The following is a 24,725-nucleotide window of genomic DNA, read 5'->3' as shown; positions in this document are numbered from 1 at the left end:
ATTTGCCCAGAATGTTCCAGTGTTCCCATCTGCCTGGGAACATCCCCCTCTCAGTATAGAGGGTCTTGTCCCAAGGGCTTGCTCCAGCCTACTGTCCTGCAACAAAGGGGCAAAGAAGGCCCACTTGAATGCTACCCCTGCCTGAAAAAAATGGGGTTTGGTTTTACTCTTCCAGAAGGAAATACAGTGCTTCTATCTAAGCCTCAAATAGCTTTAACAAAAAGGAGAGATTTGTAAGGTTTGCTTGTCATGAGTAATGTTCTCCACTGCCCTGGTCTCTTGATGTGACAGTAATTGATCCCCAGGCGGTCAGTGGCAGGGGACTGTGCCAACACCAGTACAGGAGAGCAGCACATCAGGGTTTGAAACGTGTGTGGCAGGCAAGGAACGTGCTCTTCTGCCTCGGCTAGGTGTGCCTACTGGCTGAAGTCAGAAATATTTGCTGGTCTTGCACCAGTAACGTCCCAGTGCAACTCTGCGTACCTTTGAACGCTCCCCAGGAGCATCCCCAGTGTTATGAGGCAAGAACATGAGGCAGATGGCTCAGAAACACACACACACTGTCTGCAAGAAGGGTTGGAGCCCTGCCTGGGGTAAGAGCTCTGCTCTTCCTTTCAGGAGCAAGCAGCTCGGCCAGCAGAACTCCTCCCAGTGCAAGTAAGGCATAAGGAGGCTTCCTCCTGTTGTGATTGATGCTCCTGCTCTTCCTACAGCCCCAGGAAAATACAGGGGGTCACTGTACTTCAACGTGCATGATTCAGGTCTTCAGAAACCAGCCTCTCTTTTCTCAGAGATTTTTGTTTGTTTGTTTGTTTGTTTTGTTTTTAATACAACAGACACACACACACAAAAAAAAAAAAAAAAAAAAAAAAAGTCCAGCAGAAGTCTCTACATATTTTCCAGATTATGTGCAGTTGTGTGGGAGCTGAAGGTCAGGCTGTGTGAAAGGACAGAAAAGCCATTTGGTGATTGGCAATGTGCTCTAGCTACACTGCTGACAACACTCAGTTTCAGCGCAGATCTGCTTGGAGTGTCACAGGGGTCCTTACCTTTCGCACAGAAGTGGACAGAGCAGGATTTTATCCTTCCTTCAGTATTTGGAAGAGGCACGCATTTTGCCCTGTCTTTCTTCCCCATAAACCCTTACCTGCCAGAAATTCTCTCACACCATTGTTAGCTCAGGGAAAAGAGGTACAATTTTTATTCCAGTGCCTTCAGATTAGAAGAAAGCTTCTAACAAGACTATTTTCCCCCACCGTAGCTGAAGTGGCAGGTGGGATGAGTCTGTCCACACAGAAAGTTTGGCCAGAGGATGAAGTGCGGGTTGTAAGGGGCCTCTCCCCAGCACTTGGCTGCCTCTTGGTCACACTGGCACACCATTTTTTCACATCGGTCTGTCACTTTATCTGCAAAAGAAAATGTGAACAGAAAATGAGGGATGCTGAGCTGGACCAAGGGGAGAAACACTTTGAAGAGTGAGCAAGTCCCTAACAAAGTGGTTCTTGGGGAACACAGGCTGCGGGAGCAGGCAGAAGAGGCTACTCAGCTGCTGCACAGAAAATCCCCATCTGCGTGAGCAGGAGGAGAGCAGGACCAACGTGTTGTGTTGCGTGCGGATCTGATCCACCCCATCCCCTCTCTGTCAGTGAGTCTGACTTTGACTGTGGCCAGGAGCGTCAGAAAGTAGCAGCTAAATGTAAAGCAGCAATGCCTATAAGATGTGCCTGGCACAGAGCACTCCCTGCTTCCGAAGCTGTGCGAACAATCATTTTTAGTTCTTCAGCTGAAGCTAAAAAAGAAAATTATTTTAGCTTAGCCTGAGCTAAAAATCCTCCCTTCTTCTTAAGCCAGCTTTTACTCCTCCCTCTTCAGATCGGACCAATTTCAAAAGAAAAATGCTGTTTGAATGGAAGAGTCTCCCACGGGGACCACTCTCAGGAGAGGGCTGGACATTTGGAAACCCGAGGCTATGGCAGCACCTGCTGGGCACCCTTCTGTCATGCCCCGTGAGTTGCTCTCACCTCTCTGATCACAGCAGAGGAGCTGAGGAACTCGGCAGCAGGGTCAGCTACCTGATTTTTGCAAGTCATGGGCTGCAGAGCCTGATCGAAACCCCACACACAGAGCTACACACCCCACAGCCATACAACTGCGTGACTGGGTGAGGACCACTGAGAGCATCAAGGCAGCCAGTTCAGGTGGCTCCATCACAAATGACTCATTTGGGGTTAATGAAGCCCATCCCACCTCGAGGCAGATTAAATGCAGCTGTTAGGCTAATATTACTTAAAAGCACAGTGGCTTGTTTATATGACGCTGCTCCTGTGGATTTTCTATCTCCCTCCAAACCCTGCGCTAGGCAAAGTTTAAAGCATTATTTCATGTCAGCGCACACAGGCTTTGATCCAAAACCAGCTGCCATGCATACAAATCTTTCCACATTTAACTGGACTTTGCTGGACCAATCCTATATCTGATAAATAAGAAGAGCCCAAATGTCTCAAGCTATTCTGAAGAGAATCACAGATCTACCAGTAATGTTTTAAGGGCCCCCTTCACAAGGACTCAGCAATAAGTCCATTTTTTGCTTAGCTACCATTCAGCTTTTCTCCCTGCCCTCTGCTCCCTGAGTTCTCCCTGTGCCATGCCAACCACTCTCAGCCTAACGTCAGGACAGGAGCCTGGCTTGGCAGCCAGTCCTGGGAGAGCACAAAGATTTTTTTTGACCAGCCCCAGCAGCTTACAGCCTTTCCTATATTCCGGATATTTGCTGAACGGAATTCACCTACATGTGATGGCATATCTGGACTGAAACTTGCAGTTTTGCCACATTTTTCTTCCGTTATACAAACAAAACTGCATAGCAGTAGCAAAAGATGTGAGAGGTCCCAGGTAAAATGAGTTTCTGTTTCATTTCCCTGAAAATACCTGTGTTTATGACATAGTGCCAGGCCACAGGCATATGATTTCCTCTTGCATAGCATGAACAGTGAAAGCAGTTTTGCTTGTAATTTCTCTGGACATCTATCCTCTAAGCCCAGCAAACATGCCTTGAAATCTCTCTATTCCTTGAGTTTGAATGCAATCAGACATTACACCTTCCCATCTCAGTAAAACCTGCTGTGCTGCAGCCTAGGAAATTTGTCTTCAGGGCACGTTTCTGTTGTTCTTCCCTGTGGTGGATGTAAGAGGAAGTGAAGCTTGCTGAAGCCTCATGGAGAACAGTTGCTGGATGCTTCTGAGACCCTCCCAGGACATCAGCTAAGGAATTAATGGCATTTGTTTAACAAACACTTGTTAGCCAGGTTGGAACAAGCGCAGCCCTGTGCATTTTTATGGGGCAAACATTGCAGATCTCATGGACTCTTTAAGTCTTACATCTGCAGCTGGGATTGTTCCTTCGCAGCAACAAGAAAGAGTCACATATCGAAACAGCTAGCAGAAAATATCGGACAGCAATGGAAATATGGATAAATGAGAGGGAGAGCAGTTATGACTTCAGCAAAATATTCCTCAGCCAGCACTCTCTATTTAATAGGTTGTTTTGGCACTTGGACAGGAGCTACTGTGGATATGTTGTGCCACATCCTGTATCTGCTGGCAGGTTTTCAGCTGCTGGAGAGGTTGAGGATTGCACTACAAGTATATGATCTTCTAGCAAAGTATAAATAATCATTTAGTCTTCAAGCAATAGCTTTGGTGGTATGGGGACAGGTTTTACTCTCACATTTCTTTTCAAACTTCCAAAGAGCTCCACAATAGATTTTACCATCAGGGACTTTTGGAAGACTTCGAAATAGAAGTGACAAATTCTGAGACTGGAGTCATCTGGTGGATGTCAAAACAAACTGGTGTGAGCCACTGACGGGCTGTGACTGTGCAATTCAAGACCTTCCTGACTGGGTACCAGCTGCAGAGCTGAGCAGAGCCTACACACGCTGTATGTGCCTGCAGCACTCGAGAGCGCTCAAATCTGCAAGCTTCAAAATCCTGATGGAACCTGAGGGCTTCAGGCTGGGGTCCCACACAAGGCTGGCGCCCTACCTTACCTGTCCAGGAATGGGAAGAGAGCTCAGAGGAGAATGAAGGATACCCAAAGCAGTTTTAAAACCAGCTCAGTGTGCACAGACCCACCTCCGAGGCACGCAGAGCTTTTGTCAGCCTGTGCTCCCCTGGAGGAGGGAGGGAACCGAACCCGATGTGGGTGGCAGCCTCCTTACCGCACTGCACGGCCTTCTCCTCGCACTCCCACTGGTAGCTCTGCACCTTGGGGCTGCAGCCCTGTTTCTCCGCCATGTCGTAGCAGCAGTCGTGCCTGTGGCAGCACCTTAGGGAGAAGAAAAGGCAGAGTCTGGGCTCAGGCACCCTGCAAGGTTTTGCTCGGGGGGGTTTCCATGTGCCACAGGGATGTTCCACTCATGCACTGCTAATGACAGCTCTATCAGTAAATTGATAATGAGCAGAGTGTCCTGGCATCTCTGTGAAAGCTCAGGAGCTTGCTAATGCTGTATTTGCTCCCAAGACCATGATGTTTCTTCTTGCCCTGTGGTTTTGTCCCCAGAAAGGCAGGTGTGGTCAATACCCAGGACATGGTAATCCCGCTCACTGCAAGCATTACGATGAGGTGTGTGACCATGGCTCACCAATTTGGGCTTGGACCCAACTCAGAATCCGGAGTCAGGATGGTTTTTCCCTTCCTTGGCATCAATGAGCAGCTGGCTACAGAACCATCAGCCTGCAAGGTGGGATTCAGACCCTCAAAGGTGGGATTGAGACTTTACACGCCTAGGTGTAAACATCAACGTGTAAGGGATTGACCTAGTCTCCCTTTCTGCGTGCCCGGGGCACGGTTCATATTATCCTACTGCAGAGGTCTAACATAGGTGAAAAGCACTGAAGGTATTGACTGCTCTTCTTTGACCATAGAGGGGGCTTAAGGTGACTAGCCCAGCTGTTGATATCTGCACTACAGACTACACTGAGAGAGATAATTCCCACTATTGAATACTTCAGGGCATATAGGAAAACTTCACCCCACTTAAATTTTATTCTGGTAGTTCAGTGAATTAAAATAGACTGATTAAAATAAAAATAAAAATAAAAAAGGACTGATTAAAATTATTAAAATAAATGATTTAGCACTTCAGGAGGTCCTATGGTAGATAACAAAGGTTGTTAGAGCAAGAGTGAGAGGTCAGAGGCTGGAGCTCAGGTGGAGTGATCTCCTGTGCTTCCAGAAGCTGTCCCTGCAAGGGACACCATGGAGGAACTGTTCTGGTAATTGGGAAGTGCTGAAGCAGGTTGGCCTCAGGGGGAAAAGAGAAGCAGAAGGCTTTTAGAGAAGCACTTAAGTCTGAAATGTGCACCTCTTCAAGATGTTGACGAGTTCTAACTGAAGACCTTGTTTGTCATCTGCAAGGCCTGAGGCCAACGCACCTGAAAAGCCAATAAAAAGCTCTGTGATGTACCCTGGGACCCACCATCATCTATCCCTCCGGAAAAACAGAACAATGCTGCAAGAAGGATGAAAATCCCCTGTGCAGGTAGTGGGGCTTCTCCAGGGACCCACTGAGATCTGTCAACACTTTACCCGAGAACTCAGGAACATCACAGACTTCATCACTGTCTACTGCGGAGCCATTCTTGCCCTTTTAGAAACCGGATTATGGATATGAGGGACAGTGGGCTGCATGAAGTGAAGCCAAGAAGAAAAAGATCTAAAGTGCAAAAACCAAAATCCACCACTGATCCAAATCCTAATAAAATCACTGCAACTAGATCAGGTAAATCATGTAAAAGAGACATGGGAATCAGGCCAGCCAGATGAAATTTAGCTTTTGTGTAAGCCCTGTGCTTATACACATCCTGAATTTAGACTGGTGTGCTTTCCCTACTGACTGACAGATTTAGTAGTTAAAGTAGCAATTTCATCCCACAGATAAGTCTGCAAACCAAACACCATTCTTCTTCTCAGCCTGGAAAGATGAAACCAGTGAGATGATTACAACCAGACTACTCACAACACTGTGAAATGGAAGTTAACAGTAGCAGACAAGTATCTACCTCCACACCACCTCCTCAAAGGGACTTAAGAATGGGAATAAACCCCATGGGATATACATATCTAAAAGTTTTCCTGTGAGGAGAGAGAGATCTGTGGGAACAGATCTTGGAAGAGGTGAAAGACGTCTGCAAATCAGGCAAAGATGACCAAATGTGCACGGAAGAGGTGTGATAGCTCTTTAAGGTGCTCCTTAGCTGGCTTTGTGAAGTCAGGGGGATTGCATAAACTCTGCAGGACCACAGGATTTGGGGCACAGTTCTTCTTCCACTTATGTTTTCCTCCTGATACCCATAACTGCAGCAGGGTAACATGTGGCTGACACCAACACAGAGAAAGAAGGCTTTAGCTCATATTTTACAAGCATCTTTCAGATGCTCTGAAAGACCTGCCAAGGAATGAAGAGCAAGGAAACCTACCATCCTATTGCCACCTTCAGATGGCCCTTCCTGTCTGGAAAAGCCCTTTTCTGCACCTGGGTCAAAATGTGGTGTTAAAGCTCTTAAAAACCTGCTAATGCTTTGCCAGACCAGCACAAACAGTGCCAATCAACAGCATGGCAGAGCATTGGTCAACAAGTATGAAAAACAAACTCAGCCGTATTAGTAAGCAACCCATCCGTCACGCCTGTGTGAGGGGACAGCCCTAATGGCTACAGACAGCTTTGGCTGGCCCGACCCCACAGTGAGCAAATGCTGCTAAGGTAAGAATTTGTCACGTTGTGTTTGTCTTGTTAACAGCACAGCCACCCCTGTGCTTTGCTTTAAACCGGTAGCTGAAGAAATATCTTAGTCTTCTGCATGGTTTTGCCAAGACTTTGATGAGACACATTTGCACCTTGACTTCCATGGTGTCAGTGTTTCAAGGGAGATGCTGAGCACCTTTAGGTCCTGCTTTACAAAACGCTGCTCAGTACAAGCTGACCATTGCCTAAATGCCTTTGCTTGGGCTTTCGATAGTTTGGCTTCACATAAACGTGGGTGCCCATGCTTCCTTCTGGAAATCCCAGGCAGAAGTATGGGGCAACATTTCCAGGATGATAAAATAAATAAATAAATAAAAATACAACTACAAGTCCAGGGAAATGCAGGCATTATAGCAGCTCTCCTTTCAGTTGTGGTGCAAAAATCCAGGGAACAGAACCAGGAAGGAGAAACAAACCTATTGACTTTAGGGAGGAGAGATGCCATTATGTCTTGAAGTGAAGGGACTGTAAGAGTGGAACAAAAGGGAAAAGGTAATTACTGGCAACGCCACATCAAAGTCAGTGTGTGGAATAAACCTCATAAAAGGATTACCTACTTGACACACTTTTTTGTTGTTTTTTTTTTTTTTTTTTTTTTTTTTCCGCCATGAAAGAGAGGTGCTTAGAAACACTCTAGCCCTGCCTAGACAGATTGACTGAATTACTCACAAGAAAAATCACTCCTCGTTTTTTTACTGAGACCCTAACAAAAGAAGTGTCAAGGGGTGAGTCATTTCCACCAGTATTTGTCACTCAAAGCCTGTAGCTTTGCCACTCCACATCTCTCTTTTTCAGAATGGTAAATACGGAAAATAACGTGGTCCCTAACTGGCATGGGATACCCAGCCACGCTGATTTTTTGCAGCAGTTTGCACTAACAGGTATCAGAAGTGAACATAAATTAGAAACTTTTAGGGCTAAATCTAGTGTGTCATTGCCAACTCTTCTTAACTAAGAACCTAACTAAAACAAAATATATATTTTTCTTGTTTTCGCAACCAAACATTTCAGCTAAGCAACAGTAATGAATGTACTTAAATTATTGAGATTCCTTTTTACACACTATCTAGTATTTTGAGTCATTTCCAGTTGCAGAGTCCCCATTTTCTGCCATTAGGACAAAATCCACATCCCATAGAAATCAAACAGCAGCAGAAACTCACTCTGATGAATACCAGACCAGATTTCACTCTGTTTTTCAGGAGCACTTTCATCTCCCACAGTCACCTAAATTTGGAGTCACTGAACATCTGTGGTAAACAGTTTCTAGGCGACTCCACTCAGGCCTTCAGCTAATGAAGTACTCCAAATTAATGAAGTCATATTTTATGTTAAAGCCTTGATTTTAAGAGTTGGTAAAGGGATAACGGAAATAATAAACAGGTTTACAGGCATAGTTCTAGATGGTTACAAGCAGATCAAGAGATATAACCAAGAATGAAAAGAAATCTCTAGACCTGAGACCTATGACGCTTTGTGGCTGGCCGTTCATTATTTGTAAGTCCCATATCCACTGTTTCATAGATGCCATACACATATAAACCAGGGATATGAAGAGAGGGTTTTTGGCAGGGAAATTCCCACTGCATTAATGAAAAGAGCTCTACTTGCTTAAATGACTACTTGCTGCTTTATACTCACAGAGGAGCTGGCCTTTAGACTTGGCATCTTTTCTCTCCCCCTCACCTCCTCTTTTTTTTTCTCCTCCTTCTTCTGTCCTGCCACTTCCCTATTCAGAGTTTGATTTGGTAGAAATATGTAACATCTCCAAGAGCTGGGTACACTGGAAAACTCAGCCAGCTTCCTTCCCAGTGAGCTACACTGTCTTCCCTCCTGCAATAAGCAGCACTTTTGTATGGGTAACACCTGGTTAGCTGATGGCAGATAAAAGCAGATAGAGCTGTGTGCTCTGCCTTTGAGGTTTTAAACCAGACAAGATTGCAAATCAAGGGCTCAGAGCACCCCGGAGTCCATCATGCTAAAGATTTACATGTACGCTGGCTGCAAAGTACAAGAACACCTTACAGGCTCATTGTTTTTAGCCTTGAAAATACAAAGCACGGTGTATTCCCCACTAAAAAAGAAATGGGAAATAACACCCTGCTCTACGCCATTGTTCTTGCTTGATTTAGTGCAAACTACCAGGTGATGAAGGCAACAGGTTTGACCACCCTTCACAAAGATCTGGATTCCTCCAGAAGGTAACCAGCAAAGTTCCCATCACTGTCATTTTCAGGACCAGGTGAAACAACCATCCAAACAATCTTGATCACTGCCCTCTCTGTGCATAAAGACTCAGCTAGTTCAGGAACTCTCATCCTGGTTCCTCCTTTGCCCTCCACCCCGTGGGGCCAGCTCCCAGGAGCAAAGTTCTCATCCAGGAGGCGTCTGAACCCTCATTCGTACACCAGGTGGTACATGGCTCCTCACTCCTCCTCTGCCCAGTGCTGTTGACATTAACTCCCTCTGTAACAAGTCCTTGGAGGCACAGGAGTACAGGCAGAGAAGAGCGAGGAGATCTGTTGCTTTTGGACACAGAGCTGAGGTTCTTCTTACCAGTCTGTTTTATCTTTGGGCCAGCCTTGTCCTCCCAGTCCGCAGTAGCATCCATAGCCAATATAAGCCAAGGGAGACCGCCCCGTGCCACAGGTGATAGCTCCTGCCAGTTCAATGATTCCTCGGGTGTGCAGCGAATGGGATTTTCCCAGAGCGCCTTTCCAAACTGCAAAGACAGGACAAGGATTTACACAAGGATTAAACACGCCAGATGCTGATCTTAAAATTCTCACAGGGAAATTTTGGGTCTTGACTGGTTGTTGAGCAGTGTCCCCAGGCTGGGAAAACTCACTGGATGAGCTGTGGTGTCCTGGGTTGGACTTGCACACAGACCTGGAATCTGCAGAAAAGGGTGAAGTTTCTCTGTTGGCCAACATGTCTTGTGTTATCCAAGTCTTCCCAGGATAACTCCAGGATAGACTCCAGTCTATCCAGGAGTTTTTAACCTGTTCTCCAGGTCACAAAGAGCTGACAGTGCTGTAAATTTACATACAAGAATAGCTGCAAGACCCCAGGCCCGTAAGGTATGCCATGCCATCATTTATATCCACTTGTTACTACGCTCCATTTAAGTTATAACAGTATGTTGGCTGCATGAATTTGAATAAATAAATAAAAATAATAAAACAACAAAAGGAGTTCTGTGTCTGTGTGCAGACAGCCACGTAAACTGCTCTGGAGTTCTTTGAGCTACAGGTCTTTCAAACCATGTTATGGTGATTTCAGATGTTAATTTGAAAGATTTTTTTTTTTTTTTTAAAGAAACCACAGAGTCTCAGTTCCAGCAACTGTTGCAGAAAGTGAGGGTACCCTGCCCCTAATACTCAAACAGCTTTGAAGTTGACAGCATGGCCTCTGATGCTTATCGCGTTACCGATGGCAGTGCAGGGTGGTTAGCAATTACTGCCTGCGCTCACCGTGAAGAACTGGGCGCTTTGCACGACTCCGGCTGCCCTGCTCACCTGAGTGCCCTGATGGGTGAGCACTCATCCCGGGAGGAAGGAGAAGCCATAGAAGGGAGCCCTTGCCATGCTGAATAGCCCATGGTATTTCAGCACTCCAGACCTCTGCAAAGCCCTGCACATATGTGGGCTAATTAACCCCCCAAGCCACCTGGGGATGCAATACTGTTATTAAAACTTATTAAAACTTCAAAAAATGCAATACTGTTATTAAAACTTATTAAAACTTCAAAATCCAGCCAGCTAATCCCCCCGCTTGGGCCTCTCCCCTCTTGCACTCCAGCCCGTGTCCTGGGCTTGATCCAAAACCCCGCTGAAGGTAACCTGTGTCTGTCCCCATTAACAACAAGCCAGACAATGGCTTCCTCTCTGCTCAATGTGGGGCCGCAGCCCATCCCACAGCTCTTTCCCCAATCCTTTTCCCCTCTGCTCAGAAGGGAGCAGAGCCTTGCGCTCCTCGCCTCGGGGTTTCACACAGACTCCTTATGCTTCTCAGGGCGCTCCTCGGGGATTAAATGCACATTCCTGAAAAAGTAACAGATCTGCTCACCCAAACACTACTCGAGTGTTCAGATTTCCTGGTAAAAGCACATCAGACCCGTGTTATTCAGAAAATGAAGAGGCGACCTATTTCCCTTGCCCAAACAGTGGGCGCTCTGGAGTTAGCAGCAGGCTTGGCTCTCGGGAGCCCCAGGGACATCGCAGGTAACGCCACTGGAACAGGTCAAATGCCCTGGATTTGGGGCAAAAAATAATAATTTTGAGGTCTGCAGACTGAAGCAGGCTGTAAACGTTCCAATGGAAACAAAACTGTCTTTGTTGACGTTCAAGCCTCCTGACAAGACGCTTGGTTTATTTTTTATTTTTTGCTGGTTTTCTCTTAGACAGGACCTCCAGTCTGGCTGCTGGCTGAGCACAGCCGAGGCTGGTGTAAAATCTCGGTGCCTCACCCAGAAAAAGAAAGGCCGCTCTTCTTTCAGGGCCATCTCTGAGGATCAAGGGACTGTAATTACAGCGCAGAGCTACTCATGAAAGCGGAGAAAAGGACCCAGGGGGAATTGCATCCAAAAGAAACGCTTAAGGCTGTGTGCTCTGAGAGAGCTTGAAATAATTCAGGCATCCAGGCAGCGTCTGATGTTTCTGTTTCATTCTTTGAGAGCCGGCTGGGGTTTGAGCAGACAGCGCGCTGCCGCAGCTCGGGGTCAGCCCATCAAGTATGCCTCGCTACCCAGGCGCACGGCTAATAACTGGACCAAGAGCTGCCACTGGTTTTAATGTGCTGGGCAGCGGAGCCAACGTGGCTGTGGAAGCCTTGAAAGAGTCCGAGGCTCACCAGCAGCCTGAACTTGGCCACATCCCCCATGAGCGTGGCTGGTCATTACGGGCACCTCGGCAGAGAACATACCTGCAGGGAGGTGAGCGGGGCTGGATCTGACAGCTTAAACTTGCCATTGCCCGTGGACACAGGCTGAAGATTAAGGCAAGGTTTCGGGGTTAATTTTAAATATGTACTGCAGGAGGAACCTCAGACCTGTCTGATTTAGAGTCACGTTGCTGCTGTGTGTAGGGGCTTTATGTCAGCAGACATTTATGGCTTTTTAAAAAGGATTTTTTTTTTCTTGTTTTTGAATTTTATATGAAGTGAAATCGGCTCACTTCATGGTCATTAGTATAAAAAGAAGATAGCTCTGGAAAGAAACACAAACTCCAACAACTTTGTAGCAGAAAACTATTTTAAAAAATAAAAAGACCTGTGTTTATACGGCACTGGCTCTGTAAACCACCGTGGAAATGAAGCAGGCACGCGGTTGCTTACACTGCCCTGCGCTATAAAGCTGAAAAAAAAAAAAAAAAAAGAAAGAAAAGAAAGAAAGAAAAAAAGAAAGACAAGCAATACTTTATACTCAGCCAAAAGATACGGATAACCCAGGTAAATCTGCCAGCAAGAGGAGAAGCTGCCCGGGGCAGGGGGGCTGCAGGGGCAGAGGGATGGGGCACGGCCGCAGCACTCACCTGCCTGCAGCAGCAGCAGCAGCAGCAGCGAGCCCATGGGCGACCTCCCCGCTACCCGCACGCTCCCCGACGCTGGTGTTTGGCTGTCGGGACGCCCAGAGCGCTGCCCGGCGAACCAAGGTGTGGGTGTGTTTGCCAACCCTCCCGGGCTCCGTCTGCAGGGTTTTTATATATATACATCTGCGTGCATGTGCCTGTAAAGCCAAACACCCCCCTCCTGCAACTTCCCTCAGTCGCAGCCCTGCCCAAAGGGCTCCTTGCTGGGCTGGAGAGGGCGCGGGCTGCCCCTGTTTGCTTGCCATCGCCTCCTGGGACAGCCCTGGGCGCTAAGCTGGGCTCTTTCTCTAAGCTGTTTGCTCACAGACCCTGGTTAACCTCTGAGTAGCTTCGGAAAAGGGAAGCCGGCCACTGCGCCGCCTGCGGCTTGGGCTTTCTGCTGTGGTGTCCACCTGGCAGGGATTTTCTCTTTTTATAGATCATTCTTTTCAGGGTGTGTGCGTGTCTGTATATATATATATATATATATTATTTTAAGACTGATTATTTTTCACGTTTTAAAAAGAAGAGACAAAACTAGAAACATCTAACAGAAAAAAAAAAAAAAAAAAAAAAAAAAAACAGTTAGATGCAAGCATCTAATTATAAACTGACCAACAGAGCTAATTCTGGGCCACTCCAGAGGGAAAAATATCCTCTAGGTGCAGCCTGTTGCTGCACCTGACTGAGACTAATTAATTTTTTTGAACACTCCTCAGTATGTGGGTCCGTGGTCAGGGCTGGTTAACTGAGGCCAGCACATGCCCCGGTCACACCAGTAGCTGCGGGCAGCTGAACTGGTGAGGGGGTGGCCCCATCGCACGGCCGCTGCTGGTGGCCATGGCTGGATGCTCTGCCAGAGAGGAAGAGGAGGGGAGGAAGGCTGTTCGGGTCTGTCTCAGCTGCACCCCTCGCTGGAGGTTCCCATGTAAAAGCCGTGCCTTCCTGCTTAATGGCATGCCTTTAAATATTTGCTTGCTAAATATTGGCACTTGAATCAAAGGTCAGCAGCGAGGGGTTTACTGGGCTGCCTTCTGCTGAGAGCAGTCCGGCTGCAGCAGCTGGCGATCTTTGGGGAGCAAGTTTTCAAGAAACAGTGCACACTGGGCATCTTCGGTGATACAGGGCAACCAGACCACACAGCTGGGCAAAGCAGGCTCAGTGATGGGGTACGGAGCTGTGGCTTCAGCAGCTGCACAGCTCTGACATTCGCTGTTTCCAAGGACTCCAGTGGATGAGCACAACCCTACTGTAACTGTGAGCCTGAAATCCCCAACCCACCACTGCCACAGCCCTGTGCTCGCAGCAGGAGAAGGAGGAAGGTGAAGGGAGCAGAGTGCACAGCTGCAGGCTCACATGTGCTCCTCTGCTGCCTCTCAGGGGCCCAGGAGGAGCTGCATGGCTGATGTCTCCTCCCTCGGGAGCTCCCTCCAGTAATTATACTGAAGTGGTGATTGCAAGTCTCATTTGAGCCATTACTGGCTAATATTTAACCTGAATAGTATAACTTCGCAGAAGAAGGATGCTGGAGGGTGGGTGTGCCTTCCTCTAGGGCTCTGGGGATGCAGACGATCAAAATGGGAAGTGCAAGCAGGGTGACAAGCTTTAAAGCACCACCTGGGGACCAACTGAATGAGACCCCCACTGGAGCAAACTCCACCTCCGACAGACACTTGAGAGGTTCCTTTCCCAAGTGGGGACCAAAAGAGAGGTGTGAGGGACTTTTGCAGATGCTTTACTGGCTTCTCAGTGTCCCTGAGCCAGGGGACAACCTGGGAACAGCGCAGTGCCTGAAGGACTGAGAGGCAAGCAGGCTGAATGCTGCATCTTGTCCCAGTAACTTGAGGATCAAGGTCAGGGGCTCATTGTCTATGTGGCCTAGTATTTGGCTTGCACTCTGACCTCCAGTCTGCAACACAGCACCCAACTCTCTGAAGAAGGAAATCAGGGACCAGGGCAAGAAGTAGCCAACATTCACTTGTGGAACAACCAATGCACAGCTAAGGAAACCTCACTGAGTCTCCGGCAGGAAAAAGAGCTCTGATATAGTGACCATAACCTGCTGCCTAACTTTGACAGGTTGTCCATCACTATAAGCAATCCCCAAAGCCAGTCTGAGTGCTCAAAGCATCTACTCTACAGGTTGGATTTATCACGGTCATTCAGGTTTGAATACCTACATTTAGCATCTTTATTTCAAAGACTGCCTGAATTACAAACCTAATTAAAAAAAGGCATTATAAATGTTCAGACTACAATTTGATTCTATTGCTTTTCTTTCTCACTTTCCCCTCCCCTGAAGATATCATTTGTTTCCCCAGTTCAGCAATAAACACAAAATGAAGAAACACGGACTCTTCTGATAGCCAAATGTGTCTGCAATGCTTGAAGAAGAGTGCTGTAGGATGATAGGGAAGTACGCCCAAATTTAAACTTGAAAATGAACTGGAAAATTTAAACATGGAAATTCTGAAAGCAGAATTAATGTATTGTTTTCTTGGAATTATTTCCAACTGCTGACTGGTTGAGTCTCTTATTTATCTCTGCAATTACTGATTGCTGTTGCCTAAGTTAACACTTTAATAAATATACTAAGTGCTAATAGTGGTTTTACTACGTTACGGTAAATGCACTGGGATCATAAGGACATTTTCATTACTGTTTAGAGAAAAAAAATGAATTCCTTCGTTTCACTTTCTTCACTTGCATTGTGCATATTGCCCTGCTTGAGCTTCACTTTTCACTAGTAATGACAGGCAGCACATGAGGATATTGGAACGTAAAGAGGTGTGTTCATAGCTACTGCTCAGAAATGAGACTGGGAGACACAGGTGTCCTGAGTGAGGAAGTGTAATAGAAATCAGGAGCACATAAACTTAAGTTCTTCTTCCAGCTTTGAAGATACATTTCAACCCTGACTATTCTAGACCATCGTTCTCTCTCAGCTCTGCCAGTATATTTCAGACTCCAAGGCTCCATTATTGCAGCAGTGCTTATCTCTGTAGTCTACTGCGCATTTAGTCATTTCCAAATGCTGTCTGCTTTCACTTCTCATTTTCCCCATTGTTCAGGCTTCATTACCCTTTTTTTCCTCCCCATCAATTGCTAGATTTCCTGCTTCTGCACTTTCTGCACTTGCCACCTTGCACTTCTCTCCTTCCACATTTTGTCCCAACCTATTACTTTCACCTCTATCATGAACAGCTTCAATGTTCACACATACTGTCTCAAGTCTCAGGTGCCAGAATACCTGGAAAAGGGCTCTCATTTATTGAAAGGCTCCATTCATAACACTAGTTGGTCCTGGCTAGATCATGAAGCACATGGAAGTTCACACAGACTTCCTGAAGAATGTGTTACACCATCTCCCCTCTGTTATCCAGATTGCTTTACTAGGCTGCATCCAGCGTACAGGCTTGCGTCTTTTATGTTTGATATCCAAATAAATAAAGAAAAAGCCAACAGTAGGCTAAATCTTAGGTGGTATTCCTGCTCCTACAGGAAACAGGGAATCACACATTCCCTGGAGGTGCTACTATGATTATTCGTGATGTGCTTTCCTGTAGTCCTTTTGAAGGATAGCTGAGCTCAAGGTTACTACTGTAGATTTATTAGGAGGGACACTAGAAAACAAGGGTTTAGCTCTTCTTTCCTTGACATCGACCAGTGCTACACATGGCAAGTTTTTAAGGATTCCTGGAATCCCTCTGCTTTTAGTCAGGCCAGGCGTTTCTAAACATCTACACCCCCTATTGGGAAACTCTTCTTTACCATTTCCCCAATCACAATCTGAATTATCAATCCCAGATTCAAACACTGTACTCTGCTTACATCATGAATATCCTTTCACAGGCCCTTCAAAAACTCTGTTTTATACATGCATTCACCACTGCAGCAACACTCATATTTGCCACCGCTACCTTGTTTTTGTTTCATGACTCATCACCTCCTCACTGCTGTGGAAACTGTTGTCTTCTGTGTTTCCTATTTAGTATATAAAAAGATTTGGGAAAGGGAAAAAAACAGGACAGCCAGAAGAGCTCCACCTTTCAGGAGAAAGGGAGGAGACAGCTCTACAATTTGTTCTGCTGGAAAGACAATGTTCTGAGCTAGGCATTGCGGTCACCTAGTGGTTTTGTTTCATTCCTGTCTGACCAGCCACTGGTTGAGAGCATACTCCATGTATTACATCTTCACATTTTGTGCTTGTAATGGGTAACTGACCACACGTGCAGTCCCATTGCCAGCCCTTTTATCCCTTACACGACAAGGATTTACCAAACCAAAGCCTGTACCTTTTGCACCCAACGAGTGCAACAAGTGGTTAGGCAAGGGCTTGATGCTAGTGCGATCTGAATGTTGATTAGCTTAGTACATTGGCTAACAACCCTCATGCCACAGTGAGGAAGTGCTAAGAGTCGACACTCCAAGCCCTACAGACATCTGTTCAACTCCCAGTAAAACTACCTCTTTATGCTAAGAAAATCTTAATCTTGACAAGAATGTATTTTCACGTATCCTTTTCCATACTAGTACAGAAAGATTTTTAACTTTTACCTGTCTCTCCTACCTCTCTCAAACCAGTATGGATACTTACTGTAACCATAAGACCACACTTAAAGTACAATTATTATTTTAAGTGCTAACTTTGCATGCTGTTGGCTGTGACTCTATGAAATGAGATATCAGGCTGCACCTCCTGAAATGCCTCACTGCTTCTTTGATGCCAGTCACTGCTTAACAGTTGAAAATTCCTAACTGCTGCTGCCAGGGTTCATATATTCCCTAATCCAGGTCCCTACAAGCATTCTCAACTCCCCTCTCCAGTTCTAGTCTTTTAGCATGGTAAAGGAACACTGTGCAAGTGGTTGATACTAATCTCTGGCACTAAACTGCAAGAATATTGTGCTTTTTTTCCCCCAATCAGATATTATTTCTGTCATTGCATCCATCTGACAGTCATCTCTTTAGGGAGTTTTCTTCAGGTTTTTGGGGCCCAGGAAAACACACATCTTAGCTGAGTTTTCTAGGGCTATCAGAGCTGGCTATCTGGCTTCATGTACTTCAGGATATGGATTCTGTCTACTTGCTTAATTTCTTCTGTTATTTTAGAAATACAGATTTTGTTTTCCTTCAAAAAGTACTCTGTAAAAATCTCTGTTGGGTTGAGTGAAACGAGAAGTCTACTTCTTGGGGTAATTTACACAGAAGATATTTTTCCAAAAACACTTTTAACACTTGTTTTGTCCATAGAATTGAAGTGCATCACTTGGAAATGGTTTTACAAGCCTCTATTTGTCCCTAGTTTAACTTAATAAATACATTTCATCAATCAAAAGGTATTTTTCAATAATCTCTATAGTTACTGATACTTCAGCTTTTACACTTCCTCAGTTTGCCTTTCCCTAGCAGAACAACAGGCCACTGTTGAGTTTAAGTTTGCCTTTACATACTTCCCATCCTGTCTTGCATAACGACAAGCAAGGCTTCACACATTCAACCACCACCAAATTGTGTCTTTGGTGCTTTGTTTCCTGTTTGTATGAGGAGAGATTTTTTCCCTGAGATTACTACAGAATTGATTTGTGCTGATCTGCTTTATGCTAATCCCAGATAAACAAAAAAGCTTAGAAAACAAGTCACCACCTTTTTTTAAAAAAAGAAAAAGGATGTGATTCTTTCATGTTCCTCTTACCATACTTTTCCTGGCTACAATTACTTTACCCATATTTACAGGGAAAAAGAACAGTAATTTACATGTCTTACTTCCAACACTGGGGAGGAGGAGTCAAGTCTGAGTTTTTACCCATCACCGTAGTTCTGTACTTGTGCATTCATCTTTGCTTGTATATTCATGGCTCCCTTGTGCTGTTTCCTGAAGTATCTCTGTACAGAGAATGAAGTATCATTGTACAGAGCTTTGAGTGCAAGTTTGTTATCAACAGGCTAATGGCAGGACGCATTTGGGAAAAAGTAAGGACTGGAAACATCTTACTGGCTGACTCTTTCCCTCCAACCATTATTGTCCTAAGTCTTTGTAGTATAAAACCTCAGAAAAGGTAATTTGTCAGCCTCAATGCACTACACTAAGACAAAAAAACAATGTAATTCTAGACATTAAATGTGTTGGTGCAGTGATTTCTGGGGAGACCTTTCTTTCTTAGAATCATGTGCTAAGGTTCTTTGCCTCAGAAACAATCAGAAATTTAAAAATTCTGATTTCTGAGTTTGTTTTTTCTGTAAGTCTTGTAAGTCTTTAAGTTCTGTAAGTCTATGACAAGACTATGAGATAGAATTAATATATAATACTAAAATCTTAAATTTATAATTGTAGCCCATAAGCGTGAAATGTAGTCGTACTGGAATTGAACTCTCAGCATTTCCTTGTAATTTCTGAATATGAGTTACTTACATCATCTCCTCAATGTCACATATCCACAAAGCACCATAGCATTAAGATCCTAGAAACGATTTTCAGACCGGATTATTTCCTGTTGAATCTGGCTCTTGTCTTTCTGGGTTTAACTGCTCATGATTTGAACGTATTTACCTCTTCATTAGTCTTTCCTTTTTTTATTTTTTTCCCCCACCGTGAGATTTGTGTAGTATTCAGTAACAGGAACAGGAAAATTTTCAAAGTGCTCTTCTGGAAGGAACCAGGACAAGATTATACAGAACTTTACCTAAAAAAAAAAAAAGTCATACAGAAGTGGAGCTCAAGAATGAAGCAACACTGGTAATAGAATGAATTCAGGTATTTCAGAATATAATTAGAAAGATAGTATGATGAGAAACAAATATTCCCTATTTGAAAGACGATTTTGTCTTAGCAATCAGTATCAGGGAAGAAGTCTCACTTAACAAACCTCATTTTCAGAAGAAAAATTCAAAATTTCTTTGGAAACCAGCTGACAAGTGCTTCTGTGTGAACAAGGTCAAGAAGAACAGTATCTCAGGACAGGTATCATTGTATCACTAATATGAAGGTATCTTTTCTGCAGGACCAGAAAGAATATCAGCTTTATTATTTGCAATTCGGATTTCTTTTCCAAACCTTGCTTTTGTGAAGTCCTATGTTATCTCTAATTTCCGTTGCTTTCCTTTGATCACCTTCGTTTTAGCCTGACATGGCATTATAAACATCAAAAAATTCCCATTGCATATCAAAAACCTACTCTTATTCTGTTTATGACAATTTCTAATGCCACTCCATATGAACCAATTAATCAATACCTAAAACACATCAGTCTGGGACTACAAACATTATGTATGTGCATACTTACTGACTACAAAAACACCATAAATGGGACAGGAATCTATTGTGAGATGTATTGCGAAGACAGAATCAGTGAGAGACTGCTTCTTCTACACGAAGTGACTACTGATTAAAGACGCTGCACTGAGATTCAAAACAGTCACATAGGTGACGGTGAATTTCAGAGTGGCATCACATAACATATCTACAAGATTTCAAGAGTAGTCTTGTCATTGTAAAACCAAGAGGAACATTTCTCATTATATTTTGTTCATCCCTTGCAAAATCCACCTCAGGAATTCTCAGTACATAATACCTCTTTTCGTTTTATAGCAGTGCCTTCCATGGTTAAAACAAACTGTAGTCTAGACAAAGGCCTAGGTGGTGATGCTCCCTTCAGCAGTGACACTGAAAGAGTCCCTGTCCTCTATGAGGTCTATTTAGATTAAAATTATAGGAATTACTATTTCAGCAACTCTGGCTTGAGTTGGTCAATAGATTCTGAAGTTATGAAGAAGGAAAAACAATAATCATAAATAGATAGATACCAGTTTTCTTAAGCTTGTCTCACTTAAGAGCTAGATTAAATAAGCCCCAAACTAAACATACTTTGGACAAATATAATAAGACACAAATATTAGGGAAGTCTACAAGTGGCTTCTTGAAAAACATCTTGAGCCTGTGTCCCAGGTAAAATAATAAAGTTGGATCCACACTGAATTTCACAACTCATTTGAGGGTCCATGTTTACTTACCTTTTTGGTATCCCTACTCTATAGTTGCATAATATTTAGTTATCCCCCCTACTGGCATCTCCTGGAGGAAAGATGACCCAGAGAACAGAACTAGACAGCTGGCAGGAATATGAGCTCCTTTCGCCCAGAACGTACTACATAAATTTTTTACCACAAATTAAGGTCTTATTTCTCATTCTGTAAACACTGGATTTGTTTATTTAATCATAAACTGTTCATCTGACAGAGCAGAGCCAACAGCATCTCAAAATGGTTCCAGTGCTCTAAGGCATTGAGGGCCATAGCTACACGACCTGACAAGGGTTCCTGCACCTGGCATTTTCAGTTAGTTGGTTTTAGGCTTTCCAATGCACCCAATTGGGTGCGTAACAGGGATGTGGACAGAATTTAGCTTCTCTGGGTTTATTTATCATGGTAAAGTAGACTACGAAAGAGAGAGTGGAGAAGGGAGAATCAGTGTGGGAGTTGGGGGGGAAGAAGCAAGGAGACGCCAAAGGAGAATAACAGGTCTATTGCTCAGGAGATGACACTCCTGTCAGCTCACAAAGGTGGCTGGAGATAAACCACACCTATCCTCTCCAAAACAGGTTTGGCTTCCTCTCCCCACTCCCTTGGGCTCATCACATGGGACAACCCTATCTGCTACATCCAATAGGGGAAATTGCAATGCATCTTCTGTGCTGCCTCTCATACAGGTGATGCAGCCCTTAGAGCTGTTCCTGGACACGTCTGCAGTGGCTCAAGCAGGATGGTGGAGCTGCTCCAAAACCTGCAACCTACCCTAAGGGACTGCTCATTTCCCACTTCAGCTGGTGCCCCACTCACCAGTCCTTCTACCTCACCTTCCAGTTTTATAGGTGGCTTATCTAACTTCTCCAGCAGCATCCTGCTACTGACACCATTCACGATGTCCTCCCTGGTTGTGGATGGTTAACCTTTACAGAACTCAGGCAGTCCCAGTACTGGTCAGATGATATGGCTTTATACTATTTTTGCTGCTTTGCTGTCATGGAAGTAAACATCAAAATGCAAAAGCAAAGACTAGCTAGTTAAATGGGTCACTTGAGTGTAAGGCAAAATGGATTTGTTTGCCAAAAAAAAAAAAAAAAAAAAGAACAAAAACACTACTTCAACAATTCCAGAAAGCAGAGCTCATTTCTGGTGAAGATGAACCCCACCCTTTTATCAACTAAAGCCATGTACCTAAGTCATTTATCCAACACCCGTAACGTCATGGGGATCGTAAAATCACCCACACAGTAGTTTAAATGTGGGAATCAGTAGCAGTAAGGAAGCAAGGTACAGCACAGGGCCGATTTGCAGGAAGGTGGAAGGAAGGATTTAATGAGGCTGCAGAACCAGTTCTCTGGTGTCTGGTATCAAAATCACCCACAGGCATCACAGAAAATTAGCACTGCAACTCCAGCATATTCCTGGTCTCATCAGGCCAGTGCTTCAAAACACACCACGTCAGTTTGGTGACTAACTGGTGAATTAAAACAATGAGATGTCAGCTCTGATGCTCTGTACATGTTTGTTGCAGGCAAATCCTCTGATAAGGAGAGGTTCCTCTGTGAATTTACACAGAAATCATCTGCCATAAAGAGGTGTTGCCAGTGCCCACTGTCAGACTGTACAGGGAAGTATTCCCAAGGAATAATATTAGTTAAATATAGAAGTTGCACTTGGCGTAAACAAAACACAAACAGAACAATACATCAGTACCATATTGATTCAGTAGCTTAGCTGATGAATACACTCAAGGCACATCACAGTTTACACTGCTGGGAAAGGCTTTAATCACACTCACCTGACACAGCACAGATGACACCTGATTATTGGCAGTTACAGCTAACATGAGGCTCCTCCACTGAGATTACGAGCTCACAACCACTATGGGCACTGGCACAGAGCTGGGCTCCCTCCGCTGGCGAGGGACTGCCTTGTTTCCTCCAGACAGTGAGCAGAAGATGGTTCTTCCACAGAGACCACCTGCTGCTTCTTCACCAGGCTTTTCCCATCCTTCCAAGGACAGAGTTGGTGTAGTTTAACCCTTGTATCATGAGGACAATAAAGGTGAAGTTACAACAGGGAATGGTCCTCAACAACAGTTCATGTTAATGTTCTATTGTGCAGCAAAATCTACATGTGTATTCAGCTCTGGAGGCTAAATAGAAAAAAAATATAAAAATAATAAAGGTCCAAACGCCTAAATCATAACATGGGACAGAAGGAAGCCTCACTAACAAAGTCCTGTGGAAACACTCCCTCATTAGTTACTTTTTTGAAAGGTTATAAGCATGTTTGGATCCCTCAAATTATTTAATGGGTACAACAAACTGAAAAAAAAAATGCAGGTCTGATACAAAAAACTAGCCCAAATTAACAAAATGTTTCAGTCTATTAAAAAGTTACATATGTAAGGGTTTTCCCTTTCCCAAGACATTGATACAGAATACATTGGGAGGCTACCTTCTTCACAAACATCAAACTAAAAAAAGGCTGTTCCAAAATCACTTAACATGAAACACTTAAAAAGATGCAGATGAAAGGCATGAGTAAGCTGGAAAAAGAAAGGCATTAAATATTCACTAGCTCTTCGTTTGGTTGGTTTTGTTTTTAAGAAGGGTTTTGATTAAATAATGATTAATTTTGATTGAAAGGAATGTTCCAGTTTTCTTGAGTCTTCAATCTTCACATCAGAAAACTTGAGGCTAGAAAGATGCTTGGATCCTTTGCAAAAAATTGATAAGCATCCACCTCATCCTCTGTACACAGCAAGCAAGGAGCACAGAGACATCTGACACTCACTGCTTAAACCTGACCAATAAACAAAATCTATCCCCATGGCTATTTGTAAAAGTAGTAATTTTACAAGGGAGGAAGAGAGAGGAGTGTAATACAGTGGATTCAGGGGACAGAGCCTTCATGGGTTTTTCTCATAAGCATGGGAGTTCACCCACTTGGCTATGCCACCTCCACACAGCACTGTGGTGGAGAAGCAGCAACTGACCTTTGCTGACCACAGGAAGAGTTACACTGGAGTCATTGGTGCTTGTTTCCACGTGCTGTTAAGAGTCCACTCTTGGTCTGAAGGGATTCTTCCTCGGTTTTTGTTCTCCTTTCCCTTTGAGAGATCTTCAAGTTTAAGTGTGACAGATTGGTGCCACCTCCCCTGCACGCACACATACGCGAACACAGAACATTTTTTTTCCTCTTAAAGAAAACATCTCTTCTGATCTCACTGTCCATATCTATCTCATTCCTATCTTCAGTGCTCAGCCAGTATCAATAAACATCTCCCATGGTCAGACCACAAGATACTGAGGGACACAAATCGGCCTTTCATCTCACCACTTTCTTCCAGAGTTGGAGCACCCTTCCTTTTTCTTTTTTTTTTTTTTTTTTTTTTTTTGAGTGAGGGTGTCTGCACTTGCAGATATGCATATAATCAGCACACAGGCCTCAAGCTTCTCTGAATGCAACCAACCTCTGGACACAACAAAGATCTGCCTACGTGCTGCTTCCTTCTTCCAAGAGCTAAGAGCTGCCAAGCTGGCAGCCCAAGAACTCTTCTCAGTCTTTATCATGAGCAAGGCACACAGTAACACAGCAAGAGAGCTAGGTGCAGATCCATCATCCCAGACCACAGAGACGGCTAGCCCTCTCTGTAAGTAAGCTGCTTCTTTCTCTCTCTGAAATCCATTCTACATATTAAAAAGCAAGTACACATTTTACACAAATGTTTCAAATCAAGGCTTTTTTTTTTTTTTTCCTCTTCTTCATTTCAGGACACAGAAAAACAAGTATTTATTTGAGAGAGAGAAGAGCAGGCAATCTTGTTTTCACTGATAATTAAGGTGACCAAGAAAGGACCAAGAGCACCTCTAATATCTCCCTTTTTACCCAAAACATTACATCCTTTGGAAACAAGAATGTTAGCATTCAAAATTATCAATTCATGCTTCAGAGAAACTGGTGTCTGATACAAGAGGAGAGAACAAGCAGGACTCCCATTGCTCAGATTAGTTTCTGTCAGCTCCTAGGAAAGCAAAAAAAAATAAATCACTGTACTAGATAAAATAACCAGCAGTGTTTCCTCTCCCAGAGTGCTGAATAAGCACCTTCCGGTCCCTTTGATCCAAACTGAGCCTTGTATGCCCTAGTATTTCTGACAAATGAGAGATGACAAGCTAAGCAGTTGGGCCTTATCTATGTAAATTAGAGATAACTAATGACTGAAAAAAAAAAACAACTTAGTACATATCAGCAGCAAGGATTTTCATTTATCTTCACACTCTGCAAAAAAGTACCACAGCCCCTCTCACAGGGTTAGAATTGG

At 44.3% G+C, this 24,725-nt stretch overlaps 1 protein-coding gene across 2 annotated transcripts; it reads right to left on the bottom strand.

The window, feature by feature from the left end:
- Nucleotides 1-1,173: 1,173 nt before the first annotated feature.
- On the bottom strand, nt 1,174-12,501 carry LOC311433676 (phospholipase A2-like). Of its 2 annotated transcripts, none has more exons than XM_084513057.1 (4): nt 12,338-12,501; nt 9,363-9,528; nt 4,135-4,327; nt 1,174-1,406 (listed from the first exon to the last, which is right to left on the bottom strand). In XM_084513057.1, exons 1-4 carry the CDS (start codon nt 12,372-12,374, stop codon nt 1,398-1,400), a joined length of 405 nt encoding a protein of 134 aa, XP_084369183.1. In that variant the 5' UTR covers nt 12,375-12,501; the 3' UTR covers nt 1,174-1,397. The 2 variants fall into 2 exon arrangements, with proteins under 2 accessions (XP_084369183.1, XP_084369182.1); XM_084513056.1 differs by having other exon boundaries at nt 4,221-4,327; nt 12,338-12,496.
- Between the last annotated feature and the right edge of the window lie 12,224 nt (nt 12,502-24,725).

The sequence above is a fragment of the Aythya ferina genome (genome assembly GCF_964211825.1).
Source record: "Aythya ferina genome assembly, chromosome: 1".
NCBI lineage: Eukaryota > Metazoa > Chordata > Aves > Anseriformes > Anatidae > Aythya > Aythya ferina.
Note: the sequence above shows the minus strand (reverse complement) of the source record. Positions and strands in the feature narration are given on the sequence as shown.